This window comes from Sminthopsis crassicaudata, chromosome 5 (assembly GCF_048593235.1).
Source record: "Sminthopsis crassicaudata isolate SCR6 chromosome 5, ASM4859323v1, whole genome shotgun sequence".
Lineage (NCBI taxonomy): Eukaryota > Metazoa > Chordata > Mammalia > Dasyuromorphia > Dasyuridae > Sminthopsis > Sminthopsis crassicaudata.
This window is the reverse complement of record NC_133621.1, coordinates 86,180,107-86,206,224: the sequence shown is the minus strand read 5'-3', so window position 1 is coordinate 86,206,224 and position 26,118 is coordinate 86,180,107. Positions and strand designations below refer to the sequence as shown.

At 37.6% G+C, this 26,118-nt stretch overlaps 1 protein-coding gene across 5 annotated transcripts in view; it reads left to right on the top strand.

Annotated features, from left to right (window-relative positions):
- Window positions 1-5,426, top strand: part of DPP6 (dipeptidyl peptidase like 6) — a 1,195,887-nt gene extending 1,190,461 nt beyond the window's left edge. For all 5 annotated transcript variants that reach the window (XM_074267390.1, XM_074267388.1, XM_074267391.1 and 2 more), the window contains one exon: window positions 3,354-5,426. In XM_074267390.1, the coding sequence (XP_074123491.1) occupies window positions 3,354-3,500 (147 nt within the window). In that variant the 3' untranslated portion in view covers window positions 3,501-5,426. The remainder of the gene's footprint in view (window positions 1-3,353) is intronic.
- The last annotated feature ends 20,692 nt before the right edge of the window (window positions 5,427-26,118 follow it).

The window sequence follows — 26,118 nt, the reverse complement described above, 5'->3', positions numbered from 1 at the left end:
TTGCCTACACACTTATAATCACAGGTCCAAAAAAACCCAGAACTTCTGTTTGCATCACCTGCAAAATCTCTAGTGGCTTCATTTTGCCTACAAACTATAATATACACTCATGGCTCTGGCTCTTTCCAATCTATCTTCAGTCTGTCTTTCCAGACTTATCTCATGCTATTCTTTTTCATCTATTCTCCATTCCAGCCAAACTAAACTCATTATGACTTTCTATTCTCCCAGGAATTCTCCCTCTCCTATCTCTTGGCCATTGCTCACATCATCATCCGTACTTATTTATCATATTCTTCTGCCAGTATCATCCTCCATTAGACTGGAAAGTATCCTTCCCTCCTCTCATTTTTCCACAGCATTTTTTGAACCATTCCTTGAAGTCAGGGATTATTTAATATTTGTCTTTGTAACCTCTGCACCAGATGAGGGTCTGACAAGTAGTAGATAATTAATAAATGCTTCTTGATTGTCTTAAAAATATTTATGTACAATGAAGGATTGGCCAATAAGGGCCCTGTCCTTAGGGACACGTTTAATATTATCAATCTAATGCATAACCATGTAGAGGCTTAGTGAGCCTGATTCTAGAAAATGCAAGTATCTTAGACTACTTAGTGATGAATAGACCTTAAATTGGCTGCTGAGTCAGAACTGATTAGCCATATAAAGGCTTTAAAAGGTTTCAGCAGATGACATCACTTTCTTTTTCCTGGTAACTTTCCAGTAAAAAGAAAAAAGAAATACTGAGTTTCCAAGTCATATGAGTTTCATGGCCACATGTCAGTATAGGTGGAGAAGTAGATATGGGAACCCCAGCAGCACCTGGTACTTCACTTCCTCTCCTAAGCCACTGTATGACTGGGAAGACCTGGTACCACTTCTGTTGGATATATTCTTTCTTGATCTTAGGTAAATGTGTATCAGACATAGAAATGGAATAGCCCAGGGTATTATCTTGTATTCAAGGCAAGTAGTGATCCAGGTGGGTAGGGATAGTAGTAATTGCAGCAGCAGATGTTCTGCAGCTGCCTGATCTTCTCCCTCAAGCCACCACAAGATCAGAAAACTTCCCTTGCCTGAAAGTTTATGAATTTCTTCTTCCTCATTCTCTCTCAGAAGAGAAGGTTCTTTTGGTCAAACCTTTTGTATGAACACTCAGTTCAATCTCAGCAATCAATTTAAGGTCTTCCATTATCATACAGTAACCAAAAAGATAAGATTTCTGCCCATGTTCTGAATCAGAGAGAGGAAGGGCCCTTTCTAGCATTCTTTTCTAGAAACAAACACAATAAGGCTCCATGTGGATGGGCATACTGCATTAGCCCAAGAAAGGTAGTCTCTCTGTTATCTCTTCTGTCATATACACTTATGTGTGTATAAAGATATAAGTATTAGATATGTGTATACTTATAGACACACTCTCACCAGGGCAAGATCTATCATTTCATTTCATTTTTATATCTCCAGTATTTATCATGTGTTGGGGGGGGGTGTTAATAAATATCTGATGAGTTGGGTTGAATTTCTGTAAATCTAAATGAAACAGTACAACTGATAGGCCATTAGATTTGGAATTTGGGTTAAATTTTTAGTAATTTGAATCATTATAGCCCCTTTACATCCATTGGATTTAAGTTCCTTCATTTTTAGAATAAAGGAATTGGACTGAATTAGCCAGAAACTTAAAAGTTTTCCAAAGCAAAACTTTATTAGTTGTTAAGATGATAGGATTTAGTCCTGAAAGTTATGTTTAGTTTTCCTTTACAAGTGATATACGCTGGACAAATAATGATTAAGGACAGTCTTTACACTGGTTCCCAAGATCAGACTCTGCTTTAAAATCATTCTTTAAATTCATCAAGAAGAACTAAGGGGATCTTGGATACCAACTTCCTGTTGGTCATATTCTTTCCTATCTGGCCCAGAGGTAATTCTCCTTGGTACACAGATGCTGGGGATTTTAAAAGCTTTACCTTCTCACCACTAATAGGACACCATAGACGCCCACCAGCAATTCTTTAATATTCATCTTTCCCCAACATAGCTTTTTTCCCCCGACCTTTTTTTTTTTTTTTTTTTTTTTTTTTTTGGTACTTTTTCTTGACTAACCTCAGCAAAATCTTACTGTTAGCATTTCTGACGCCATTTTTTCATGGCCGTAACATGCTTTTTTATATTCAGCATCTCTTACCTGGCTTTGTTTCCATCTTCAATTGGATCATCATTAAATAGTAGAAGTCACATAATTTGATCTTTATCTCAGCTTTCACTACATCCTTAGACAAGTCACTTTACCTCAATGGAACTGAGTTTTGTCATCTATAAAATGAAAGAAAAGTCAACCAAGCTATCTTTAATGTGCTTGACAATTCTAGATCCTATGCTTTTGTACCAAATATAAACTGAATAGTAACCATTTTATTCAACAAAGTTGCTCAATAATTGTATGGTGTCAACTCCATATTAAACAGAACCACTCTCAGAGCACCAATGTGGAAAAATGGAAATTGTTGAAAGACAACATACTTTGAGTTCTGACTTAGGCATTTATTAGCTATATGATCTCATAAAGTTCAGAATCATTCTCTGAATCTCACTTTCTTTATCTATAAAATAGAAGTCAGAACAATTGTATTATATTACTTCCTAAAGTTTTAAGGAAACATGGCCTCTATTAAATAGGAATAGGGACTAGACATGGAATGACATTAGCACAGTTACATCCTATCCGAGAAAATATCTACCAGTACAAATCAGCACCAACTTTCAATTTACAATCTTGCAAAGTTGGCAAAGTTATTTGGTTAAATGAAAAGTATTTCATTTAATAAGTACTATTGACTGATCTATAATTGGAGAGGACCTCAGAGGCCAACTGATTGAATTCCTTCAGTTTATAGATGAGGAAACTGAGGCCCAAAGAGGTTAAGCCCAAGGTCATCTGGATAGTGTCAGAGGTGGGATTTTCATCCCAGTCCTCCACAGAAAACTCATCTGAGATAGGAGGGCTTCATGGAGGAAGTGGGTCTTTCATTTACATTCTAATAACAATGATCATTTGTATAGTACTTTTAAGTTTTGACAAGTGTTTTACAAATGTCTCATTTTATCCTCACAACACTGTAAGTTGAAAAGCATATTGTCCCCATTTTACAGATGAAGAAACCAAGGCAGTCATAAAGGAAGTAAGTTTCTGAAGCTGGGGATCTTCCTGATGCCAGGTCTGGCATTCTATCCACAGTACCACCTATTTATATGGCGCCAAGTACACCATCCTATGTTGCCCCTTCAGGAAATGAGTTTTTTAACTACAATTATGTCTAACATTCTCTCCTTGCCTCGCCTTACAGATCTACCCAGATGAGAGCCATTACTTCCACAGCTCCTCCCTGGAGCAACACCTGTACCAATCCATCATCAACTTCTTTGTGGAGTGTTTCAGGATTCAGGACAAACTGCCCACAGTCACAATGAAAGAGGAAGAGGAGGAGGACTAACTGTGCATCCCCATCAAGCACAAAAATGGTTCTTTCTATCTAACAATATGCAACTGAAAAGTGTTCTCTCCCCACCCCTCCCCTTGCCATTCCCCCAGGGGAGGAGCTGGGGAAAGAAATGTATGTTAGCATGTGTGTCACAGTAGCGAAGGCAGCCTTCCTGCTGTCTCAGCAGCAAGCTCCTTCCCAGGAAGAGGGACATCACGCATGACGGGTCCAACCAAGACTACTGTCTGCAAGGAATATACCTTCAAGGCATCACCTTCTCTTGGCCACAGAGTGACTGCTGGATTAAGTGCCCCCCCAACCCCCTCTCCCGAAAGGATCAATGGTAGTAAAGGCCCGCCTTGAGGACATAGAGATCACTGGCCAGATCACTGGCCCTTTAAACCCAAGCTATCCAACAGTAGCATTGAAGCCCACCTCCTGCATTAGAGCGCCATTGTCAGCAGCATCACATTGTGTCCGATAAAACTGTCATGGAAATTAAAAAAAAAAAAAAAACAACAACAAAGATTATAGCACAATTATTTTAAGGGTATTTTAAAGATTCGTATACTTGCTTGCTCCTTCCCATCATTAGAAGATTCAGTGTTACTACCAGGCTGCTTTGAAGAAGACAGGCTCTGGACTGTAAAAAGTATAGTTATGCTAATGTTTAACCTTATGTAATTAATTAGTATTTTTATATAGTTTTTATCTGAAGCTCTTGTTGTCATGGAGTTCCTTGGCTTTGCTTTGCTTCTTCCCTGTCCATCTGCAGGCTTTTCCCTTGTTTGGATAAGGAAACACCTAAACTAACTACTTTGTCTTTAAGGTCATGAGTCAGACACATTGTGAGGCCATTTCAGAAAACTGAGGGACGGAAGGCACCCCGAGCACGTTCATTTGCAAGAGGCTGCTTCCCCCCAGAGCTTGATTTGGGTTTGGGTTTAGATTTGCCACTGTCCATCTCCATTCCATTCCAGAAACTAAAACTGTCAAGTCCCATTTCTCCCTAAGTGGTCTCGTCTGTCAGTATCACATTTGGTAAAAATGACAGGGCTTTGATTCCATCCTCTCCAGTCTTATTAAGTATGCTCAAGTCACAGTAACCCTTGTAGAAGAAAAACCTGAAGAGAAAAAAGATATGTGTGTATAAGAACGTGTCAGAATTGGACTTCATTCCCTGGGAATTGTTCCATTGCCCTTCCCTTTGAGTGGTAAGGTTGATGTTGCTTTCTACGTTAGCCTTGTAAGATATACTCTGACCAAATGTACAGCCAATATTCATAGTGTATATTTCATTTTGTTGTATATAAAGGAATGTATGTCAGTCATTCGTGGAGTCTCCCTGCCCTACTCCCTCAGCCCCCCGGCGATATTAATCTTGTGTTCAGCGTGCATGCTAACACTCTTTGGCTGATCTGAACTCTTTAGAAATGCTAGTTGGAAATATATCAATTACTGTCATTTCCTTTCTCACGTGTTGACAGCCTGAATGTCAGTACCAATTTCTTCGGCTTGCAGTTGTCCTGTGGGTGACCTCGGCATCTGACAGCAGTGAAGACATATCCATGATGCTTTTCAGTGGTTGGGGATTTCGGTTTCACCTTTAAGCTTTGCCTGTCAGTTGTAGTTAGGTCAACTTGGAAGACCTTCATGGGATTTTCTGTTTGTTTTTTGTTTTGGTTTTTGTTTTCTAAACAAAGGAAGGTGACACACACCGACATTTTTGCGAAGAGATCAACCCACTGACAAACAGGACCAATCAGAATGCTATGTGTTCATGCTTTTGCTACTCCAATGGGCTTGACTGTCAGCAAAGCCAACCTGATCTGGAAGGGGAACCCGGCTCTGGCCATGAGATATGGTAGGAGGGAAGTTAGGACGTGGCATGGTAGCGTTTGTTCATCCATGGAATAAAACATTATTTTACCACTCGGATTGCTATTTTCTTGTTTACCACCATTATCTCAGCTTGGGGAAAGGGTGAACATTTCAAGGGACTTCTTAAAGTGGCTATTAAACACAAGTTGGCGTAGTGTGATAGAGCTGGAGATTTGGAGTCAGAAGCCCCAAGTTCAAGTCCTATCTCAAATTACATAACCTTGAGTTAGTCTTTCCTGGACTTCCTAAACCTCAAGTGGCTTAGACTAGATTACTTAAGTGACAGTCAAAATATTGCACCTAGAGCCCAAATTGTATTCCAAAAGCCCTAATGGGCTTTAGTATTGATAGAGTTGATACCTATGCATTTGCTTTAAGTAGGAATAAGATGGCACACATCATATGGATTCTTTTTTTTCCCCAAGGCAATTGGGGTTAAGTGACTTGCTCAGTTAGTGCGGGTAGGTTTAGTGTCTGAGGCTGAATCTAAACAGAGAAGTTCCTAATTTTGGAGTAGGTGCTTTATCCACTGTGCCATCTAGCTGCCCCTATCATATTTATTCAAACACTGCCCCCCATCTCTGCTAAAGCAAAACAATAACATATATTTAAAATATACAAAGCTTTCACTTAGATTACCTCAGTAGAGGCCCACAAAAACCTTTAGGGTAAGCACAATAGATTTAACCCAATTTACAGATAAAGAAAATGAGGCTCTGAGAGAGCAAGTGTTTTCCCCCTGATAACATAGCTAATGTATCAGACTCAGAATGTGTTCCTAGTTCTTTCCAACTGCAAATTCAAGTCATTTACATTGTATTCAGATACTGAAGGTAAGTACCCAATGAAGAGAGCACTGGATCTGGAGTCAGAAAGATCCGAGTTTAAATCCAGCCTCAGACACTTCACTAGCCATGTAACCTCCAGAAATCACAACTTTATGCCTCAGTTTCCTCTTCTGTATAATGAGGATTAAAAATAGCTCCTAGCTCCTAGAGTTTTTGTAGGAACAAAACAAAGTAATATTTGTAAAGTATTTGCTAACCTTAGAGCACTATTTAAATGCCCTTATTGTTATCAGCATCAACATTATTCTTCAAAAATAAGGGGAAATTATTTTTAGTCATTTTCCATTTATGATAATATTCATTTTTGATTTTTATTTGATAATATTTATCAGTATTACTCTTTATTAAGGCAACTGGCAACACTAAAAACTCATATAGTTCTCTATACTCCCTCATCCCCAAGGATGTTCCTATTCCAAAGAGATAGTAAATTAGAGTGATCTGTATATTAATAGTTTTGATTATGAACATATAAAAATCCCTTAATGTGCTCACTCCAGTCTGAATAGGCTTTGCAAAGATGTTCTAGCCACTATCTCCACGATTAGCCGCTGTATGGAGTTTCAGGACCTATTTGTGGGAACAGCCAAAGATTGATCTTATAGACAAATTGAAACATCCTTAAGTCCATGTTAATATGAACTAATACACATCTATACATTAGAAATATCATGGAACCAATCTGGTTATATCTCTTGTATAGGCCCAATTTTTCTTAGATTCCATAGTGCTGTCCTTCATATACAGAATTGCTATACCTGACCTATATCAACTGGAATTGTCAGGATTTGTAAAATGAGGACGTTAGGCCCTTTTTCCCCTTGACTTTGAGTTGTTTTTCCAATCATGGAGATAGGGTTGCATTGATCTATTCCTGAGCCCTTACCAGTCTTCCCTCATGACCAAATATGTACATTTGCAAATTTTAACAATCAGTGATACAGTCTGAGACTATGGATCAGAGAAGAGCCATCAGACACAATTAGATATTGAATCTAAGACTTGGGATCAAACTCATGGCCTAGGCCTTCATAGCACAGTGCTTTAATCAGTTGAGTTAACCATCCACTCGCCACCTAACACACTTTATGAAGATATACCATCACCCACCATTTCCTGAGAATTTTCAAACTGCTTAGCCCTCTCTTGGCAGGATAGGGTTAAGCTATGAAGCAGTCCATGAATAAACAGCTGTAGCTTATAGAGGAAGCCCTGGTCATCATTTCCATTTTAATTAAAATTCTTGCTTGCCTGCAGCCTAATTTCTTTTAGACATGGCCGATTTTCTTCTTCATACTGAGCCATTGAGCGTAGACTAATTTCAACACCTGGCCTAAGCAGCTTTCACATGCTACCTGCCACAGGAATTCTGGGAGCCCTGTGATGTACCACCTGACCCTAAAAGGTTGCTCATAAAGGAGTGATTTGGTTTTTGTCTCAGGTTTATAATATAGGTTTTTGTTCCATTGCAATAAGGCAGCAACCAAGAATCAAGAGAGTTGCTATTAGAAAAATCAAAACTAATGGGCTTCCCCTGTAAATCAGAGAGACCACAATTACTGTCAGGAGATAGACGCAGCAATATTTTAGAAGCTCTTACAAATCAATAAGGAGAATAAAATCAGCTCAAGCAATAGTTTAGAGCTTCTATTAAAGAATCATAATGCTGCAGTACATTAGCACAGTTCTTTATATTTTTAAAAATGTATTCACATATTTTAATTTAAGTCTCACAATACCCCTGAGAAGAGGGTTATGTTGGGAATTATTGTTTCATTATATAGATGAAAAAATTGAATCAGATTATGATTTGTCCAAAATCATGAAGTTAGGTAATAGTAGGCAAAACTATAAACTAGATCTCCCGACTACCAAGTCAGGATTCCTACTTTTGTAAACTTCATTTATAGCAAAGTCCATCATCTCTTGTGGTATTTGGTTGCATTCCCCAAAATGATCATAGATCTAACTAACAATAATAATTAACATTTGTATAATGTTTTAAGGTTTGCAAAATGTTTTACAGATATTATCTAATTTTATCTTCATAACACCTTTGGGGAATAGGAGTTATTATTTGTATCATTTCCTATTTTCAGTTAAGAAAACTGAAGCAGAAAAAAGTCACCCCTCTGGTAAGTGTCTGAGGCTGGATTTGAATTCAGGTCTTCATGGCTCAAGGTTCACCACCCTATTCTTCACCACCCTATTCCACCACTCTACCCAGTAGCATTCAGTAGAGTACATTTGTATAAGCCTTTAATTCTTTCCTACCTGTGAGGTAGATCCCTATCTTGGAGATAAGGAACCCAAGGTTTAGCCCGCAAATCCTTGATGATTAAGAAGGATCTATTTCCAAGTTAGCAAGGTCATATTCTTTCAAGTCCAATATTCTTCCTCCCGTGCCACACTGACAGGCCACAGAGAGCCTTAAATGATCACAACCAATAGTGAATGATTGGCAATTACTTGTATGCTCTTGTAAAATCTTTGTGGGAAGGGGCCATGGCTTCTCCATCCTGGAATCTTTTCAAAGTGCATGGTCTAAACCCAGTGGAAGCTCAATCAATTCTGTTAATTAACTGTTGTCAATCAAGCATTGACTTCAAGAGTAAGTGACAGACCTAAGTTAATGAAATAAAAGCTCAGGAAGGAAAACCATTGCTGCAAACTTGCTGACTACCTACTATTCACCAAATTATCACAGGAGCTACTATTTTGAGTGATACAAAATGTCCTTACCTTCAAGGACCTTACAGCTTAGTTGGGGAGACAAAGTATCCATACACCATGATCATTTTCAACAACATATACTGAGAGTCTATATAGATCATATTGCACAATTCAAGAAAAATAAAGGATTCTCTAATTACGTACTCAGATATAAGATACAGAAGTTCTCTACAAGATTAGAGAAGGATGGAATAGTTTGGGAAGGCTCCAGTGAAGAAGTCAGACTTGGAAGAATGAGTAGTATTTGAATAAAAAAAAGAAAGGCACAGTAGATGTGGGAACCACAGAAATGGAGGTGAGTAGAGGGCATTTGTGGCACCCTGAGGAGAGCAAACTCCATAGAAAGAAGAAATGATAGAAACTAGAGAGTGCCCAGAAGTGGGTGGCTAGGCTGATGACTTCCCTGAAACTCTCACAGGAGTAGGATTTGAAGGAACTAGCCATCTTGACTCTTGATAAGAGAATATTTAGAGGAAGGCATAAACACTGACTTCAACTATTTTAAAGGGATGTCAAGTAGAAAAACAGATTCTTGGTTCTAGGAAGCAGAACTAAGGCAATTGATGATGAACTTATTGGTGATTCATATAAAGTTTGCAAACCCAGGGCTTTTTTGTTTTTGTTTTGTTTTGTTTTGTTTTTACATCAGTTTCTTTTTAGCAAATAGGGTTAAATGACTTGTCCAGACTAGTAAGTATCTGAGGTGGATTTGAACCCAGGAAGATGAGTCTTCCTGACTCCAGGCACAGCACTCCATTCTCTGGGACACTTAGTTGCCCTATAGATAAAATTAGATGGACATAAATGTAAAGTCCTACACTGTGGCACTTTTTTGAATTAGATTACAGAATTCTTCAAGGGGCAGGCTCTCTTTCTTATGTTTCTCTTATAATGCCCAATGCATTTAACACAGCTAAATACATAATAGGCACTTAACTGGTTCATTTATTAACTAATAGAGGACACCAAGGTCCCTTTAATTGGGTCAGAGATAGATGCTAAATAAGAAATGTATCCTACAGGAGGCAATGGGTGGTATCAGGCCTGACCTATAGTGTGTTACGCATTTTCAGAAAAACCCTGGGATTCCTTTGATGAGCAAAAGTCTTCACTGTTAGAAAAAGCAACACCAAAGGCCTGACTGTCCATCCACCAATGTGGAAGCAGGGTCCATCTATGCCACTGCAAAACTGCAGAGAAAAAAATGAATTAAAAACCATGGGGAAAGAGAAAATTAGAAATTTGGGGGGACCAAGGCTTGAACAAATTTTATTAAGTTTTATAATAGACAGGCGGGCCTGCTTGGGGATACAAAGGGAGTAAAATGCAATGAACAATGTATCTGAGTAAGTGAGACTGTGGAGGGAATAAGTCTCACAGTGGGCTCACTGCACTGGCTCATGCATAATTCATCAGACTTCATAAATATCAAAACACTCCACAGCTGTTGGTACTTCAGTGCAAATCCTGCAAATATTCCTTCAATTATTCAGTCCCAGGCTTAGGGAGCCAGTCAACTGCATCCAAGTTAGATTTTTATAAAGTATCAATTACTGCAGAGTTTTGAAGCTGAGATTTTTCTGGGCCCAAAGGAGCCCAAGAGAAAAGGCTGATCCAGAAAAATGGAAATTTCTCACTCTCTAGCTCTCTCCATTTCATTCTTCCTCCTTTTTCTTTCTTCTTTCTCTACTTCTCTTTTTTCCTTACTCTCTTCTACTTATCTTTTCTCTTCTTATCCCTATCCCTTTCCTCCTCATATTTTCTAATTATCTCCTCTCACTTTCTTTTCTTTTTCTCCTCCCTCTATTCTCACATTCTTTGCATATCTTTCTGCTTCTATAACTCTCCCCTCTTCCAAGAGAGCCTTTTCTCTTTATCTCTGCATCTAACATTTGCAAATATTCTTCTTATGAGATTCTCATCCCCACCTAGAGGGAGATGCTGAAATACCGTATCCCAAGTCTCCAGAAATCAGATATTTTCAATCCTTATAGGCTAACCTCTCCTCTTCAACTAACTCAGGCAAACAAGGAATGAACCCAGTCTTTGTCCAAACCATGATAAGAAGTCTCTATGTTTATTTTCTTCCAGTCCAAAAGAAATTTAGGAAGAACAATTTAACTATCTTTAATTTAATCCCCATCTATCATAATTATCCAGTAGAGTTAAATAAAGATGCCCCCCAAAAAATCCAACCCTGCCAAAAATACTAAAGAGAATTTTTGTTAGCTACTTTTTCCCTTTCTATTCTCCCCTACATAGTCCAAAGTAACCCACGTATATCTGGACAAAAGCTAGAGATAATCCCTAAACACACAGTAACTCATACTTTCTTGAATCCAGGTTCTTTGAAGACAAGTGCTCATGACTTCCTTACCATCTGAGACATCAATCTATCCATCAACAGATCTTCACTGAATACTTATATGCCAAGTATTTGTTCCTCTTGGCACTGAAAGTTCCCTCTCCCTTCATGAAGTCCTTACCAAGATCTCAGCATATATAGTTATACCTGCTTGAGGGTCTGTGATGCTTTGAATCCATAACTAATACTAATGCCCTTTGAAGAATTCTGTAATCTAATTCAAAAAAGTACTACAGTGTAGGACTTTACATTTATATCCATCTAATTTTATCTATAGGGTAGCTAAGTATCCCAGTGGATGGAGCACTGGGCCTGGAGTCAGGAAGACTCATAATAAGAGATAGGGTCACTATACCTTGGTGATTAATATGCCATGTTCCATTTGTCTTCAATGTGATGCTACCGTGAACCACTTCATCTCTAATGAACATCTCAGCCTCCACTTATATCTGACTACCAATGGGATTTCTGTTTGAATTTTCCAAACTCACAAAGTCCTCAGAGCATATCCATATAGAGGCAGTACAAACACAAAAGAAACAAGTGCTCATTTTCTTATACCACCATGCCCAAAAGAGAGACTGAGCAACCTAGGTCTGTTCCCCATATCTGGTTCTCTCAAGACACAACTTAAAGTAGCCCTTCTTTACTTAAAGCCACAAAGGGTAGGTTATTCCTCAGGTTAACCCACTGAGTTCCAACTCAGCAACCCCTGAAGAGATCAGTGGCTGATTAAAAGACTTTTCACCATCACACAATATTACATCTAGCCAAAAGCAGGTAAATACCTCCAAGTTTCTACATAATCACTTGGACTGAAATCTGGCAAGCAGTCTCTGCATATATCAATGTCTTAACCCACCTTGACCAGGCCACTGCCATTACAAAGATTTCTGAGCAAAGGAGAGATGGGATCTCACCATCATCGGATCACATATCTAGAATTAAAAGGGACCTCAGAAGAAATCTAGTCCAACCTCCTTTCATCTTACAGATGAGAAAACAGTTCCAGAAAGGTTAAGTCCCACGGAGTCAGGATTCAGCTCAGATCCTTCACTTTTCACCATAAAATCAATGTTAAGAAAAGATTAGTCTGACAGATATACTGAAGAAAGATCAGATGAATGAGAATCTAGAATTAGAGGAGCCAACCATGACCTGCTGCAGCCCTCTATCAGTATCAATAATCCAAATATGACTCAAAAAGGGCATGGACATAGTGGTGAGAATGAGAAGGGAAAGGTTGGACAGAATGAGAAATTTCACAGGGAAAAAATGGCAGGGATTTTGTCATTGATTGGATGTCAAGGATTAAAAGGAGGAACAAATCAAGAGCCAGTCAAGTCTCCTGCAAAGAGAATGATTTTGGCTTCAGGTCAAATACTCAGAGCTATCCAAAAGTGGAATGAACTTCCATGAAAGGTATCAGGTTCCCTCTTCAAGCAGGGAATGGGAGGGCACTTGTCAGATGTGGCAGGAACAATGTCTTAGTCTCTCCCCCCAAGCAAGTTGAGTTACTTTTTGCTTAATAAGTATTGAAACATTCCTGGAGATATGATTGGTTCAGGGGACTAAAGGCTCAGACTATCAATGCTAATTCATTACCTGAATACAAAAATGCGACATGGAGCTAGGACTCTCCAGTGTCTACCTATTTAATCTCAATGAGATCTTTGCCCTACTGAATCAACTCAAGATGTCATTGACATCTATCCTTGTTCAATATTCCCCCTTCCTCCATAGCTAAGTAAATCATTGTTTAAACTATAGATTGAAAGTGTCTCATTTTGCTTTAATATCAAATTTAAACTATCCTGAACATCAGGTCCATTGTAGTAAGGAATATACATATATATACATATATATATATATATATATATATATATATATATATATATATATATATATATATATATATATATATATATATATATATATATATATATATATATGTATGTATGTATATATGTATATATGTATGTATATATATGTATATATATGTATGTATGTATGTATATATGTATGTATGTGTATATATGTATAGTTATAGTTATACTATATAGTTATATATAGTATATATATGTATATAGTTATAGTTATACTAGAAAGCCATTAAGACCCCTTTACACTCTCAAATCCTATGATTGGATGAGTCTGTGCAGCAGAAGTGCCACGCCCATAATACTTCCCAGCATAGCAGGACAAAATTAAAAATGTAATTGGGAAATATTTAATGAAATAAACAAAACTACAATATAACATAGCTGATGTTAGTTTGTGGTTTTCTAAGTCAATATACTGTCCTCAGGGATACCTTTCTATTTGAGCTGGACATCTGTTACCTAGCATACCACGCTGGTCTTCAGTATGGCTTCCTTTAGGAAGGTCTCATTCCCAGGTATTCTAGATATGTCTGTCTCTCAACTTCATTTCCTACCTAGACTAACATTCACTGATACATACACACACACACACACACACACACACACATGCACACTTTGTTCTAAGACCTATAGAGGTGCCCATTTCTCTCTCTACATTCCTCCTCCATCAAAAACTGACATCCTGTACTCCATTCCCTCAGAGTTCTGTGCATAGAGTAGGGAGAACACTGGAGATAGATAAAGTGATTTGAATCTGCGATCTTCTACTTACTCCCTCTGTCACTTTGGGCAATTCACTTCATCTATGCAGCCTTCATCTTTAATATATATATAGAGAGAGATAGATATAGATTTGAATAGATAATCTGTGAAGTTCTTTCCAATTCTAAAATCCAGTGACCCCCCCCCTCTAAGATGAGAGCTGGATCAGATAAACTAATCTTTGGTCCTATATTCAAGAAATAGAATACCAAACCACCCTGAAGGAGAGAAAAAGATGTCTCTTGGTAAATATGACCTGTTACTCCTGATGATAATAACTATCATTTAGCTATATTTTCAATTATCTACTTGAGCACCCAGACCAATAGGCAGAATAACTGGGTTAGGTGAGATACGATAGGATGCTTGGAATGTATCAAAACAATTTGAACCATCACTAGCCAGACTTGTTCACCCAAAACAGGAAAGCTGATCAGTAAATAATTTGGTAGGAGCAATCCAATCCAAGAAGCCTTTATTAAGCATGCATATGGCATTGTGCTCACTACCTTGCCCATACCATCATCTACTCTGTATTGGACTGCTTTGTATTTATTTATATTTATTCTGCATGTTCTTATACATGTATATGTCATCTCCTTGGGTGCAGAAATTATTTCATTCTTTATATGTATAGCCCCAGTGCCTAAAATAGTGCCTGATACATGGTAGATGATTAAGATTGATAGTCATTAGAGACACAAATATAAAAACAAAATTTAGTCCCTTCTTTCAAGGAGTTTATGCTCTATTAAAGCTACTGGAAGCATGAACATATATGTATATACTTATATATTTATGTACACACATCTGTGTATACAAATACATGATATACATGCATGTATGTGTACCTATGTGCAAATACAAGCTTGCATATTAGCAGTATACTAGTCCATACTATTGTGTACACATGATATATACATGTTTGTACATGTATATGAATGAGCTGTATTGTGTATGTACCTACATGTGCATATTTGTGTATATGTTAATATATACATGTTTATGCATATTAGTAAGTAAACATAATATATATTATATATGTGTGTATATATGTATGTGTATATTGCATATATTTGTTCAATTCCTTCAATCACATTCAACTCTTTTTGACCAATTTGGGGTTTTCTTGGCAATGATACTGGAATGGTTTGCCAGCTGGCTTTTCAGATGAGAAAACTGAAGCAAAGAGAGTTAAATGACTTTACAGGGTCACATAGCTAGTAAATAGGTGAGGCTGGATTTGACTTAGGAAGATAAGTTTACTGACCTCAGATAGGGCAACCTTTCTATTTTACCACATAATTGTACATATGTACATATGTGTGTGTGTATATATATATATACACATACAATACTATATTTATGCATATATTATTATGTACCTATACATGCTAATATAAACTGGTATGTATATGTACATATCTGTATATATATATATGCACATATATTTGTATGTTTTATTTATAGACAATAATTTGAGGAGAGAGCAATAATAATTGAATAATTAGAAAAGATTCTCCATAGATACCACTTGAACTAAATATGGAATTAAATTAGGGATCTAGGTGGTAAATATAAGGAGGAAGTACATTCTAGGCATGAGGTTGTATTAGTGTCAACAGATATATTACTGCCATAATATACTTCCACAATCTATTATATCCAGTTCTATATCCCTTTTCCCAATATATGTCTATGACTTAAGACTTTTAACATAGCAATGCTATTCTCCTGAGTGAATTTACATTGTTTTTCAGAAATGTATCCAGTGAAAGTTTTTAATTCCTTAAAAGGAAGACTTTGTTATCTTTTCACCAAAAAACACTGGCTCCCCAATCCATTTTCCCTTGATCAGAGTCAAGTTAGCTAGAGATGGAAGATTCTATTCAGAGCTTAGCAAGATTTTATTCTGTTAACCTATGTCTGACACTATTTTCCTCTACATTTCAGGAAAGGTCTTGTCCTGTTCCAAGATTATAATAATGATTATCCCAGCTCAGTTGAAATAGGCTTGTTTTTGTTTGGGAAAAAGAGAGAGAGAGAGAGAGAGAGAGAGAGAGAGAGAGAGAGAGAGAGAGAGAGAGAGAGAGAGAGAGAGAGAGAGAGAGAGAGAGAGAGAGAGAGAGAGAGTGTGTATTTTAGGATTCTTTTTTTATCTGGGAAGCATCTTTTTTCCCCTGATATAACATAACATATAGATAACAGATTATATTGGATTCTGAGCAGAAATGAGCATTCCATTTCCAAACCAACCTCAGAATCACTAGAAACTGAAAAATAAAAACATTGAAAATAATAATAGCTTGCATTTATATAGCACAATAGGTTTGCTAAGTGCTTTATATTCATTTGATACTTAAGGCTGAGAAAGACTAAAGAAACTTGGCAAGATATTTTGGATGTCAGCCTTCCATATGGAGTGCTTTTGTCTCATCTTGGGGAATGCAACCCCCTTGAGACTTCAAAGAGTTGCCATATCTTCCACAAGTAGAACCAAGGCCCCAAGCCTGTGTCCTGGAACAGAAATGCCTTTAGTGTTGCTACCTAAGCTGGAAAGTCTAAACCAGCCATTGAGAAGGCAATCTGAAGCTTCTGCACTATTCCCATTACTAGTGCAGACACAGCAAAGAGCATCCCATTTCATCTTCCACTCCTGCTCCCAGACTTCCCCTGTCTGCAAAGAATACTCTTCAAGAAACTTCATTAGAATAAATTCTATGCTCCATTTTCCTCATCTGTGGCTATCACATACAGATTTTATCACATACAGGAAGTGATATGAATTAGATTAATTTTTCTTTTCAATTATTTTCTGCTGATCTCCAAAATAGCTCTAATTCATATGGGAAAAGGAATAAGAGGATTAAACTAAGAAGGAAAATTGCCAAGCATAGGAAACAGCAAGCAGGACAATTTATGTCAAACGTACAAAGAAAAAAAACTGCACAATAAATCTAGATATAGGAAGGCAGCTCAGTGGATAAAATGTTGTGCCTGGAGTCAGGAAGACCCAAGTTCAAATGCAGCCTCAGATAATTACTAGTTGTATGATCCTGGGCAAGTCATGCTCCATTTGCCTTAATATTCTAGGGAAGAAAATGATGAATCACTCCAGTATCTTTGCCAAGAAAATCCCATAGAGAGTATGGGCCATACAACTAAGCAACAACAAGATAGACTAGAGTCAGATTTTGAAGGATGTTATATATCAAGGTGGGGCTTTTTTTATTTTACCAAAGGTATGACAGGCAGCCACTGATGGTTCTGGAGCACATTTTAAGATCATTTTAACACTTTGTAGAAAGAGAGTTGAGAAGAAGAGAGACTGGAAGCCTGATCTAATTAGGAGGCTAATGTGATGGTCCAGTCAAGAGATGATGAAAGGACAAACCATCCCTTGAAGTGAAACATCTTTAGTCTGATAAAGGAAGAAAACATACACAAATCCAAAATCAATCCATAAAGGACAGCAAACTTTCTAGTTTCTCGCATTCAAGCCACTGAAATTGTCAGCTTCCTGAGAAACAGAGGGGAAATCAAGAGGAAGGAAAAAGAAACTCAAAAGCAGCTCTGAGCCCCAGAGATCCCCACGTGTGCTCAGTAAATATTCCCTACTGCTGATGAGCTCTAAAGCCAATGGACATGAAAAGAGAGTGAGTCCTTCCCCAAGATACAAAATTCAGCACTCAAAGTGGCTTGTTACAGAATCAAAGCAGCCAGAAGGCATCTCAAGAAAACAGTATGTCTGCCTCTCAACAAACACCCAAGTCATCTGGGCTCTGGTGTTCTCTCTCTTCATATGATAAAGCACAGATGCCCGCCTACATCAGCCAATTGGCTTCTCTGGGAAACAGCAAAAGAAATCAGAGCTATGCTTCCTGGATAAGGACCTCTCAAAAACCAAGAGTTTGAGGCAGTATTACAAACACAACAAGACTAAAAAAATATCATTAATAATCATACTAATCAATAGCAAACTTTCGTCAAAAGCTCTAAGGTTTACATTTACATCTCAGTTAATATTTACATCCCCCTAATTCTAAAAGGGATAAGGACTAGAAATGTGATTTCATTGATGTGGGGAACTGACTCTGGGGAGAGAGTCTTTCTCCCAATGCAGAATCTTCTCTGAATCTTATAATCTTACTTTTAGCTAAAGCATTGAGAGATTTGAAGACATATCTATGGAAACACAGCCAGTATATATCAAAGGCAAGACTTGAAGCAAAGTCTACTGGAAGCCGCTTTCTCTTTTCTATTGCCGCATCCTCCTCACTAGAGATCTTCAAGTAAAAGTTGAAACTACTTCCTGGCTTCCATCAGATAAATACCAGATCAAGCCTCTTAACATGTTTTGGAGTGACAGAATCCACAAATATTTGGAGTTTAACAAATATCCAGCAGAAGATACTTATGAAGAACTTCAGGAAAAATAATCTCAATCAGGCAGTGGTGGTGGTGATCGCAGATTAGTGCAATGCACTGCAGGGAAACCTAAGGCAGAGAGGCTTTCTGTACTGGGAGAATCTAGTGGGAGGCTTGTAAGCAAAATACAGCAGTGTTTGCTACTCTGTCCTGGTTCAGAAGCTAGTGGATCAGCAGATTAGTTGTGAGACTTCCAACACAATTACAGGAGGCAAACAGTGAGCCCCTGAACCTCAGCCTAATGAAGGACTTAACCATGACCACCCAGTTCAGGAAGGAAGCCAGCAGCACCAGCCCCAAGGCAGTGTAAAGTTGCTATCACCTCTAAGGAAGCTTGGAATGATCTCCCCTTTGCCCTAAAAGTAGACCTCAACCTTTAAAAATGAGCAAAAAAGCAAAAGGAGCTCTGACCATAGGGAGCTTTTATGGAGACACAGAAAAACAGTCCTCAAACCCTGAAGTCATTAAAAGCAAAACATCTTCAGATGACGCCTTAAAGAGTGCTATAAATTGGTCTCCATCTCACAAGACTCTCTTTGAAGAATTCAAAAAGGATCCTAAAAGAGGGTTAGAAGAAAAATGGGGAAAGGAAATGTGAGCTCTGAAAAAGGAAATACAAAAATTACCTGAAGAAAATCATTCCTTAAGATAGTTTTGGTACTGAATACTGAATAAAGTATGTAGAACCAGGAGAACATTATACACAGTAATAGAAAGAATATATGATGATCAATTCTGATGGACATGGCTCTTTTCAACAGCAATGTGATTCAGGCTAGATTCAATGGTCTTGTGATGGACAGAGCCATCTGCACCCAGAGAGAGGACTATGGGAACTGAGTGTGGACCACAACATAGTATTTTCATTTTTTTGTTATTTGCTTGCTTTTTGTTTTCTTTATAATTTTTTCCCTTTTGATCTGATTTTTCTTGTGCAGTATAATTGTGGAAATATGTATAGAAGAATTGCACTTATTTAACATATAGTGCATTACTTGCTATCTAGGGGAGGATATTGGGGGAGAAAGGAGGGAGAAAAAAATTGGAACACAAGGTTTTTCAAGAGTGAATTGAAAATTATGTATATGTTTTGAAAATAAAAAGCTTTAATTAAAAAAAAGAAAAATAACATGAGTATTATCACCATTTTATGGATGAGAAAACTGAGTCCAGAGAGGTTAAGTGACCATATAATTAATAGGTATCAAGTGGGGAAATTCAAACCTAGGTTTCTCCTGACTCCAAATACAGAATACATATTCTACTATAGCTCCAATCCAGACAACAGTCTATAATAGGTAATGTGACAACTACAAGTATCTGAGCATCAGTCATTCTATGCACATGAACATATGTGTGTCAGCATAGTCAGGACTATTATACCCCAAGATATACTGGGGAATGGAATTTTCACAAATTCAAAATGATCCAAGGACGTGATGTAGTCCCTAAAAAGCTAATTCAGTCCTTAGCTTTGTGTTCAGAATGAGAGAAGTGACAGCTGTGCAGTACTCTACTCTAAACAGATAACATCTGGAATATTGGGTACCAATCTGTGCACCACATTTTAGAAAGGATGTTGACAACCTGGAGAGCATGTAAAGGAGAAAGATCAGAATGGTGAGAGGACTCAGAGCCATGCCATATGAGAATTAGTAGAGTCAAAGGAACCTAGTGCATTCCACCTAGAAAAGAGTCAGGAGGGGCTTGGCAGCTGTCTTCAAGTATTAGAAAGGTAGTCATATAGACAAGAGGCTAGACTGAACTTAGAGTAACAGGGTGGAAGTTTCAGAAAGGTAGATTTTTTCCCCATTGTAAAAAAAAATTCCCAACAACTTGAATTCTCCCAAAGATTATTGGGGCTTTTTCAGAAAGATGTCACTAGAAATCCAAGTAAAAGTTGAAACTACTTATTGGGTATGACCTCAGAAGTCTTTTCCAACTCTGAAATTCTATTATTCTGCAATACAACTTGCCTTAGAAGCCTATTCCAATGAGTACTCAATCACCTTTCAGGAGTCTGACAAATGTCTCTCTAACAACATTGTTCTTTCACTTTGTTTTCTCTTGAGAGAGAGCAATCCATCAAAGTCTTCTTCATAATAGCCCTTGTATATGAGAACAGCCTATATTTACAGTTACCTAGCTTTACCTTGAAAAGGTTATCACATTTATCATTTGATCCTCATGACAATGCAATGAAATATTTTTTTCAGATGAAGAACTTGAAATCAAAGAGGTTGGGTGCTTTGTTTAAGATGACATAGGGAGATACAGATGGAGGCTGGATTTGAACTCAAGTTTTCCAAATCCAAGAGCTCATGCTTTCTATTATAATACACTACCTCTCTTTGTTTAAATCAGAGTGCTGTATACTTAAACATTCCTTCATCTTCTTCAGGCAAAACTAAATCTTTTAATGGCACAGTCCCTAAATTCAATCTCTTGAATTGTTTGAGTTAGAGTGCTTGACACATGGTAGGTAGTTAATAAATTAATAAATTATTTTGTTTGTATGTGTTAGATGAAATGGATTGGTTGATAAACCTAGGAGAATGAAAGCAGAAACAATGCATGATGTAGAGGGGGATGAGCATCAGACTGGAAGTGGAAAATTAAGCCTATTACTCAATGTATGACTTTGGGCTAATCTCTCTGGGTCTCATCTGTGAGATGATGGGTGGGATTGGGCTCAAATAGGTAGAATCTTTTCAATTCTAAAATTCTATAAATCTAAATATTTATTAAACATGTATTCCCTGGCGTAGTTCCTAGAACATAATAGGTGCTTAAAAACTACATGATTGAGAAGCAAAGCTATGGGCTAGGTACTTTAGGACATTTAGCTATCATATATGTAATTTAAAAATATAATTGAGAAAAAAGTTTCATACCACATTTGATCCCTAACCATCAACAAAAATGATATTCCCAAACCTGGTGTGGAATCCTTATGCACTTTAAATTTGGAAAGGGGATGGGGAGGGAGGAAAGGAAAAAAAATTGAGAAAAGTCCCAAAGGATGCTTTGTATTTGCTCAGGAAATAGAGAAACTGAATGAAAGCTGACAAAATGTCAAGCGTCACCAAGAGTCATTCGTACTTCTCATTTCCATCTTTGCCTTTCTGTTCCTGGGACCACTGCCCTCACGTATGTCTTCATCACTTCTACCCTGTATTTCTGCAATAGCTTCCTAGCTGGTCTCTGACTTTTTTCCCATCCTATATATCCAATCAACAAGCTCAACAAACCCTGTTGCAAATTAACATTTTTTTAAATTCTGCTTTTATTATGTTACTCCCTGACCAACAGTCAACATCACCTCCCTACCACCAACTCCATCAAATCTAAATGCCATTGCATGGTATTCATTGGCCTCTAGAATCTATCTCCACCTTTCCCATCCAAACTTGTTTCTCTCAACTCCTTAGGGGAAGCCTCCATTCCGGCCTGTTTGTGTTCTCCAAATCTTTCTTCTCCATCCCTACCCCAAACACACCCTACATAGTCATTTGTATCTTTGTTCATACTGGGTTTTTCCTCCTCTCTGCTGTAACCCCAACTCACTCTTCAAGACCTAGCTGAAGACCTTTCCCAACTTGTCTAAGTCTATAGTGATCTCTTCTTTCTCTGAATTCCTATAACATTTAGTCTGTCCCCTCGTAATCTAATGCTGATTCCATAATGCCTTTCTTGCTATGCTAAATTTAATATCCAAAAGGAGAATAAGATCCTCAAGGATACAAAGATTGCCAGGGCTGTCCAAATCAGCATAGCATAATTATTATTCAGTTGTGCCTAACTTCATGACTGTGGACTATAATATCCCAATATTGTCCATGGGTTTTCTTGGCAAAGATGCTGCAGTAGTTTGCCATTTGCTTCTTCAGTAAATTAAGGCAAACAGAGGTTAAGGGTCTTGCAAATTCACACAGCTAGTGAGATTTTGGTTTTTTGTTTCTTGCTGAGGCAATTGAGATTAAGTGACTTGCCCAGGAAGTGTTAAGTGTCTGATGCTAGATTTGAACTCAGGTCCTCCTGACTTCAGGGCTGGTGCTCTATGCCCTGGACCACCTAGCTGCCCCTAGTTAGTGAGTTGCTAAGGACAGATTTGAATTCCAGTTTTCATAATTCCAAATAAAGCACTCTATCTACTTAGAAGCTAGAAGCTACTATTTCTGGCCATTTCCCTTCTCTGTTGAGCATATTGTAGACTCTTCCTGAAGATATTGATTATGGCACCATAATGTGATAGTGTATGTGTATATGTATATGTATAGTGCTGACTTTGGAGCTAGAGACTCCAAGTTTGAATGATTCTACCACTTTATACTTAAATGATGTTGGTTAAACAAGTCATTTACTGTACTTACATTTCAGTTTTCACATCTGCAAAATGAGGGTCTTATTTTCCATATCTGATTCATGTGAAAGCTGATCTCAAAGCTTAGAAGATACTATCTCTAGTGCACGGTTGGCTTTGTGTCTAAGGGCAAATTAACTCTCCAAAACTAGAAGTTACAGAAAAGTTAGTCATCTACATTGGGGGAAGAAGTTTCCTCACATAGCAGTTGAAAACTCCTATAGTTGGAACCTTCAGAAGTCTCCTCTCACTATCCTCTTCAGACAATCTTAGCTTTGACCTGCTACCAACACAGACATAACCTGTATCCAAATCAACAACTTTGATTTTTTTTTTACCCAATGAGTTTTAGTTTCTACCTTTATGGAATATCTCTGCTATCCTTCACCTCCATCATTTCCCCAACAGTAGTCAGCCAAAAACAAAAGACATAGAATAGGTTTAAATGATAATCAAAAAGAATTCACATACAATGACACCTTGGTTAACAACTCTCATTTTTGTGTCAAGTTGAGAATGAGCAGATATATTTGACAGAGATAATTTGATTACTCTCAGATGTATTTCTTCAAGTACAACTTCTCCCCAGAGCCTAAGTCTCTTGTTTCCAATTGCTATCTATAAATTTTGATTGGATGTCCCACTGGTATCACCACAGTATCATGTCTAAAACTGAACTCATTGTTTTACCTCCCAAACCTGTGCCTACTCCTCATTTCCCTTAATTTGATTAAGCTCATGAGTTGGGAGGATGGGCAGAATCTCTAGTCTCCATCCATTCTTCTTCATTGCTACTACAACCACTCTGTTTTAGTCCCCATCTGTCCTACCTACATTATTGATTTAATAATCTCATACCTTATCTCACTGCCTTCAATATTTTTTTCCATTTCTTTCCTCACTTACAAAGCAAAGAAAAAAATATTACCTAAGTCATTTTCCTAATGCATCATTTGGGTACTTCTCTTCAAAACTCTTTCCATGAACTCTGTCAAAATATTTTGCAGATTTGTTTCTTAGAGCTAAGGCCAAGCAAACAGGCTGTCTTAAGCTTGACATAACAATAATCCTTTGCACTCAGGATGACATCAGTTTCTGGCACAGTGTATTACTTGGACCAGCACCAGGTGTTTACTGAGGGATTTAGTTCCCCTTATTTTCCAGGGCCGTCCTTCACATATTCACAATCCCTATTTCTTGTCACTGCTAGGTACTGCACTTCTGTTCCCATCACAGAATTTTGTTTCTGTGCCCTGCTTCTGTACCTCTATGGCCATGACCCCCTCCCAAATTGGAGATAATGACTGTTCCCACAGGACCAAAGGATACCCGTATTGTGCTAAGAAATACTAACCATGAGAACTATTTCAAGATCTAAGAATGATTATGTTGTTTACCAATCCCTTTAATAATTATTTAAGTGATCCCAGCATCAAGAACATTAAGCCCTCCTTCTTAGGAAGTGGGCTTCTGCCTGCAGGTGTCATTTTCAGCACTCAGAAATTAAACTGTGTCCTGATTCTCTTGTCTAGCCTACTGTTTTAGCTTTGGTCATAGGTTAGAGGCTGGTTTTGGTTCAATTCAGATGCTAACCCTAGCATATAATGCCCTCCCCACTTCAGCTCCCAAGGTAGTTTAAGCTACTCCAATTTTCTCAGTTCTATCTCATATTACTCTCTTTCTGCTTTAACAAAATTGGACTATTCTCCATCATTTGTTTTTGTCTTGGCCTTTCATCCCCATGCATTTGCTTATATCAGTCCCAATGCCCAGAATGTACTTCCCCCTGCTCCTTTCCCATCTGACAGTGCTCCTTTTCTTCAAAGCCCTTTTCTTCAATTGCTCAATGAAGATTCCCCTGGCACACATAACTATCCCATCTCTCTCCAATTGAAAGTGGTCTCTAACTCCTCAAATTTCCTACAGAAGGTTTTCTGATCCTTTTCATAATCATCCTCTCCTTTGAATAGTTTTTTTTTTGTTTTCTACTGCACACTACCTCCATTAGATTTTTATCACCCTGTTGAAATTCATATATATATATATATATATATATATATATATATATATATATATATATTATATATATATATATATGTCCATGCTTAGTATACTATCTTGCTGCATATCTTAGATACATTAAAAAATGTTTGTTAAATTTAACTGAGATTGGAAAAAATAGAGAGGAAGAGAGCAGAGAAAACTTAAAAATATAAGCTCCTCTTGGATGAAGATATATGAGGGACTATAGATTAAAACACAGCTAAAGCTAAAAATAATTTCTACTTTGCCAATGATTTTACATACAGAGGTTTCTTCCTTAGTAAACTCCATATTCTCTAGTCAAACCTATCAGAACCTTTTTCCTCCATGAGTCCACATCAAAGGAATAATAAAGAATCTTTTTCCCTCTCAGAAAAACTCTCTAGAGGGGGCTTGCCTCCTTCCAAAGCAGCTAAACCTTTTGTTTAGCTCTTTTTTACCCCTATCCAGTGAATCAGGATGCTCCCCAAGTTAACTGAGAATTCCAGGAAACACAAACCCACTATAGTCATACTCTAAAAGTTTTACCTTCCCCATGCAATCAGAGAGCAAAAGGGGGGAAAGGAGGAGACTACATAAAAGAATAAGGAGGGGGAAAAGCATTTTAGTCTAGCTCCAAGCTTCTTAAGCTGTGCATCACAATTCCATATGAAGTTGCACAACAGAATGTGGGGGTCACAAAATTATGATTTATTATCAGTAAATGTTTCATTTGTATACATATTTTATATACTTATATATCTGGAGTCACATAAAAATTTCTCAGGTAAAAAGTTGAAAAAGTTTAAGAAGCTGTGGTCTAATTAACATGCCTCTTCAACAAAAATCTCCAAAATATATCAGACCAAATACTGTAAAGGGCTAGAACTGAGCATATGCACTTAATGTAAGATAACCTAGCACTTAATGTAAGATAACCTAGCACTTAAGGTTAATTACCAATTGGACAATTCTCTATTAACATATGCTTGGAGGATGACCCTACTTAACTCTGTGCTGACTCGATCTATGGGTGTGAACAGAGAAGGGGGAGAAAGATCAGAAGGTGGAGTAGGACAAGCAGGGTCATTCTTTGGCAGTGGAGAGAGAGAAAAGAGGTGTGGAGATTCCTATGTCTAATCCCCTGACAGCAACCCCAAAAGACCAAGAATAAAGTATGTAAAATCTTATACTGTGCACAAAAGTGTGCAAAATGTTTAGAAGTATATGCAGGTCCATTGTCTGTTTTTATTGCTTATGGCACACCCATAATTGCAAATGCTTGTATAAGGAATTCAGTGACCACTCGGGCTGTCTCTTTTGCTGCTGGTATTGCAAAAGTGAA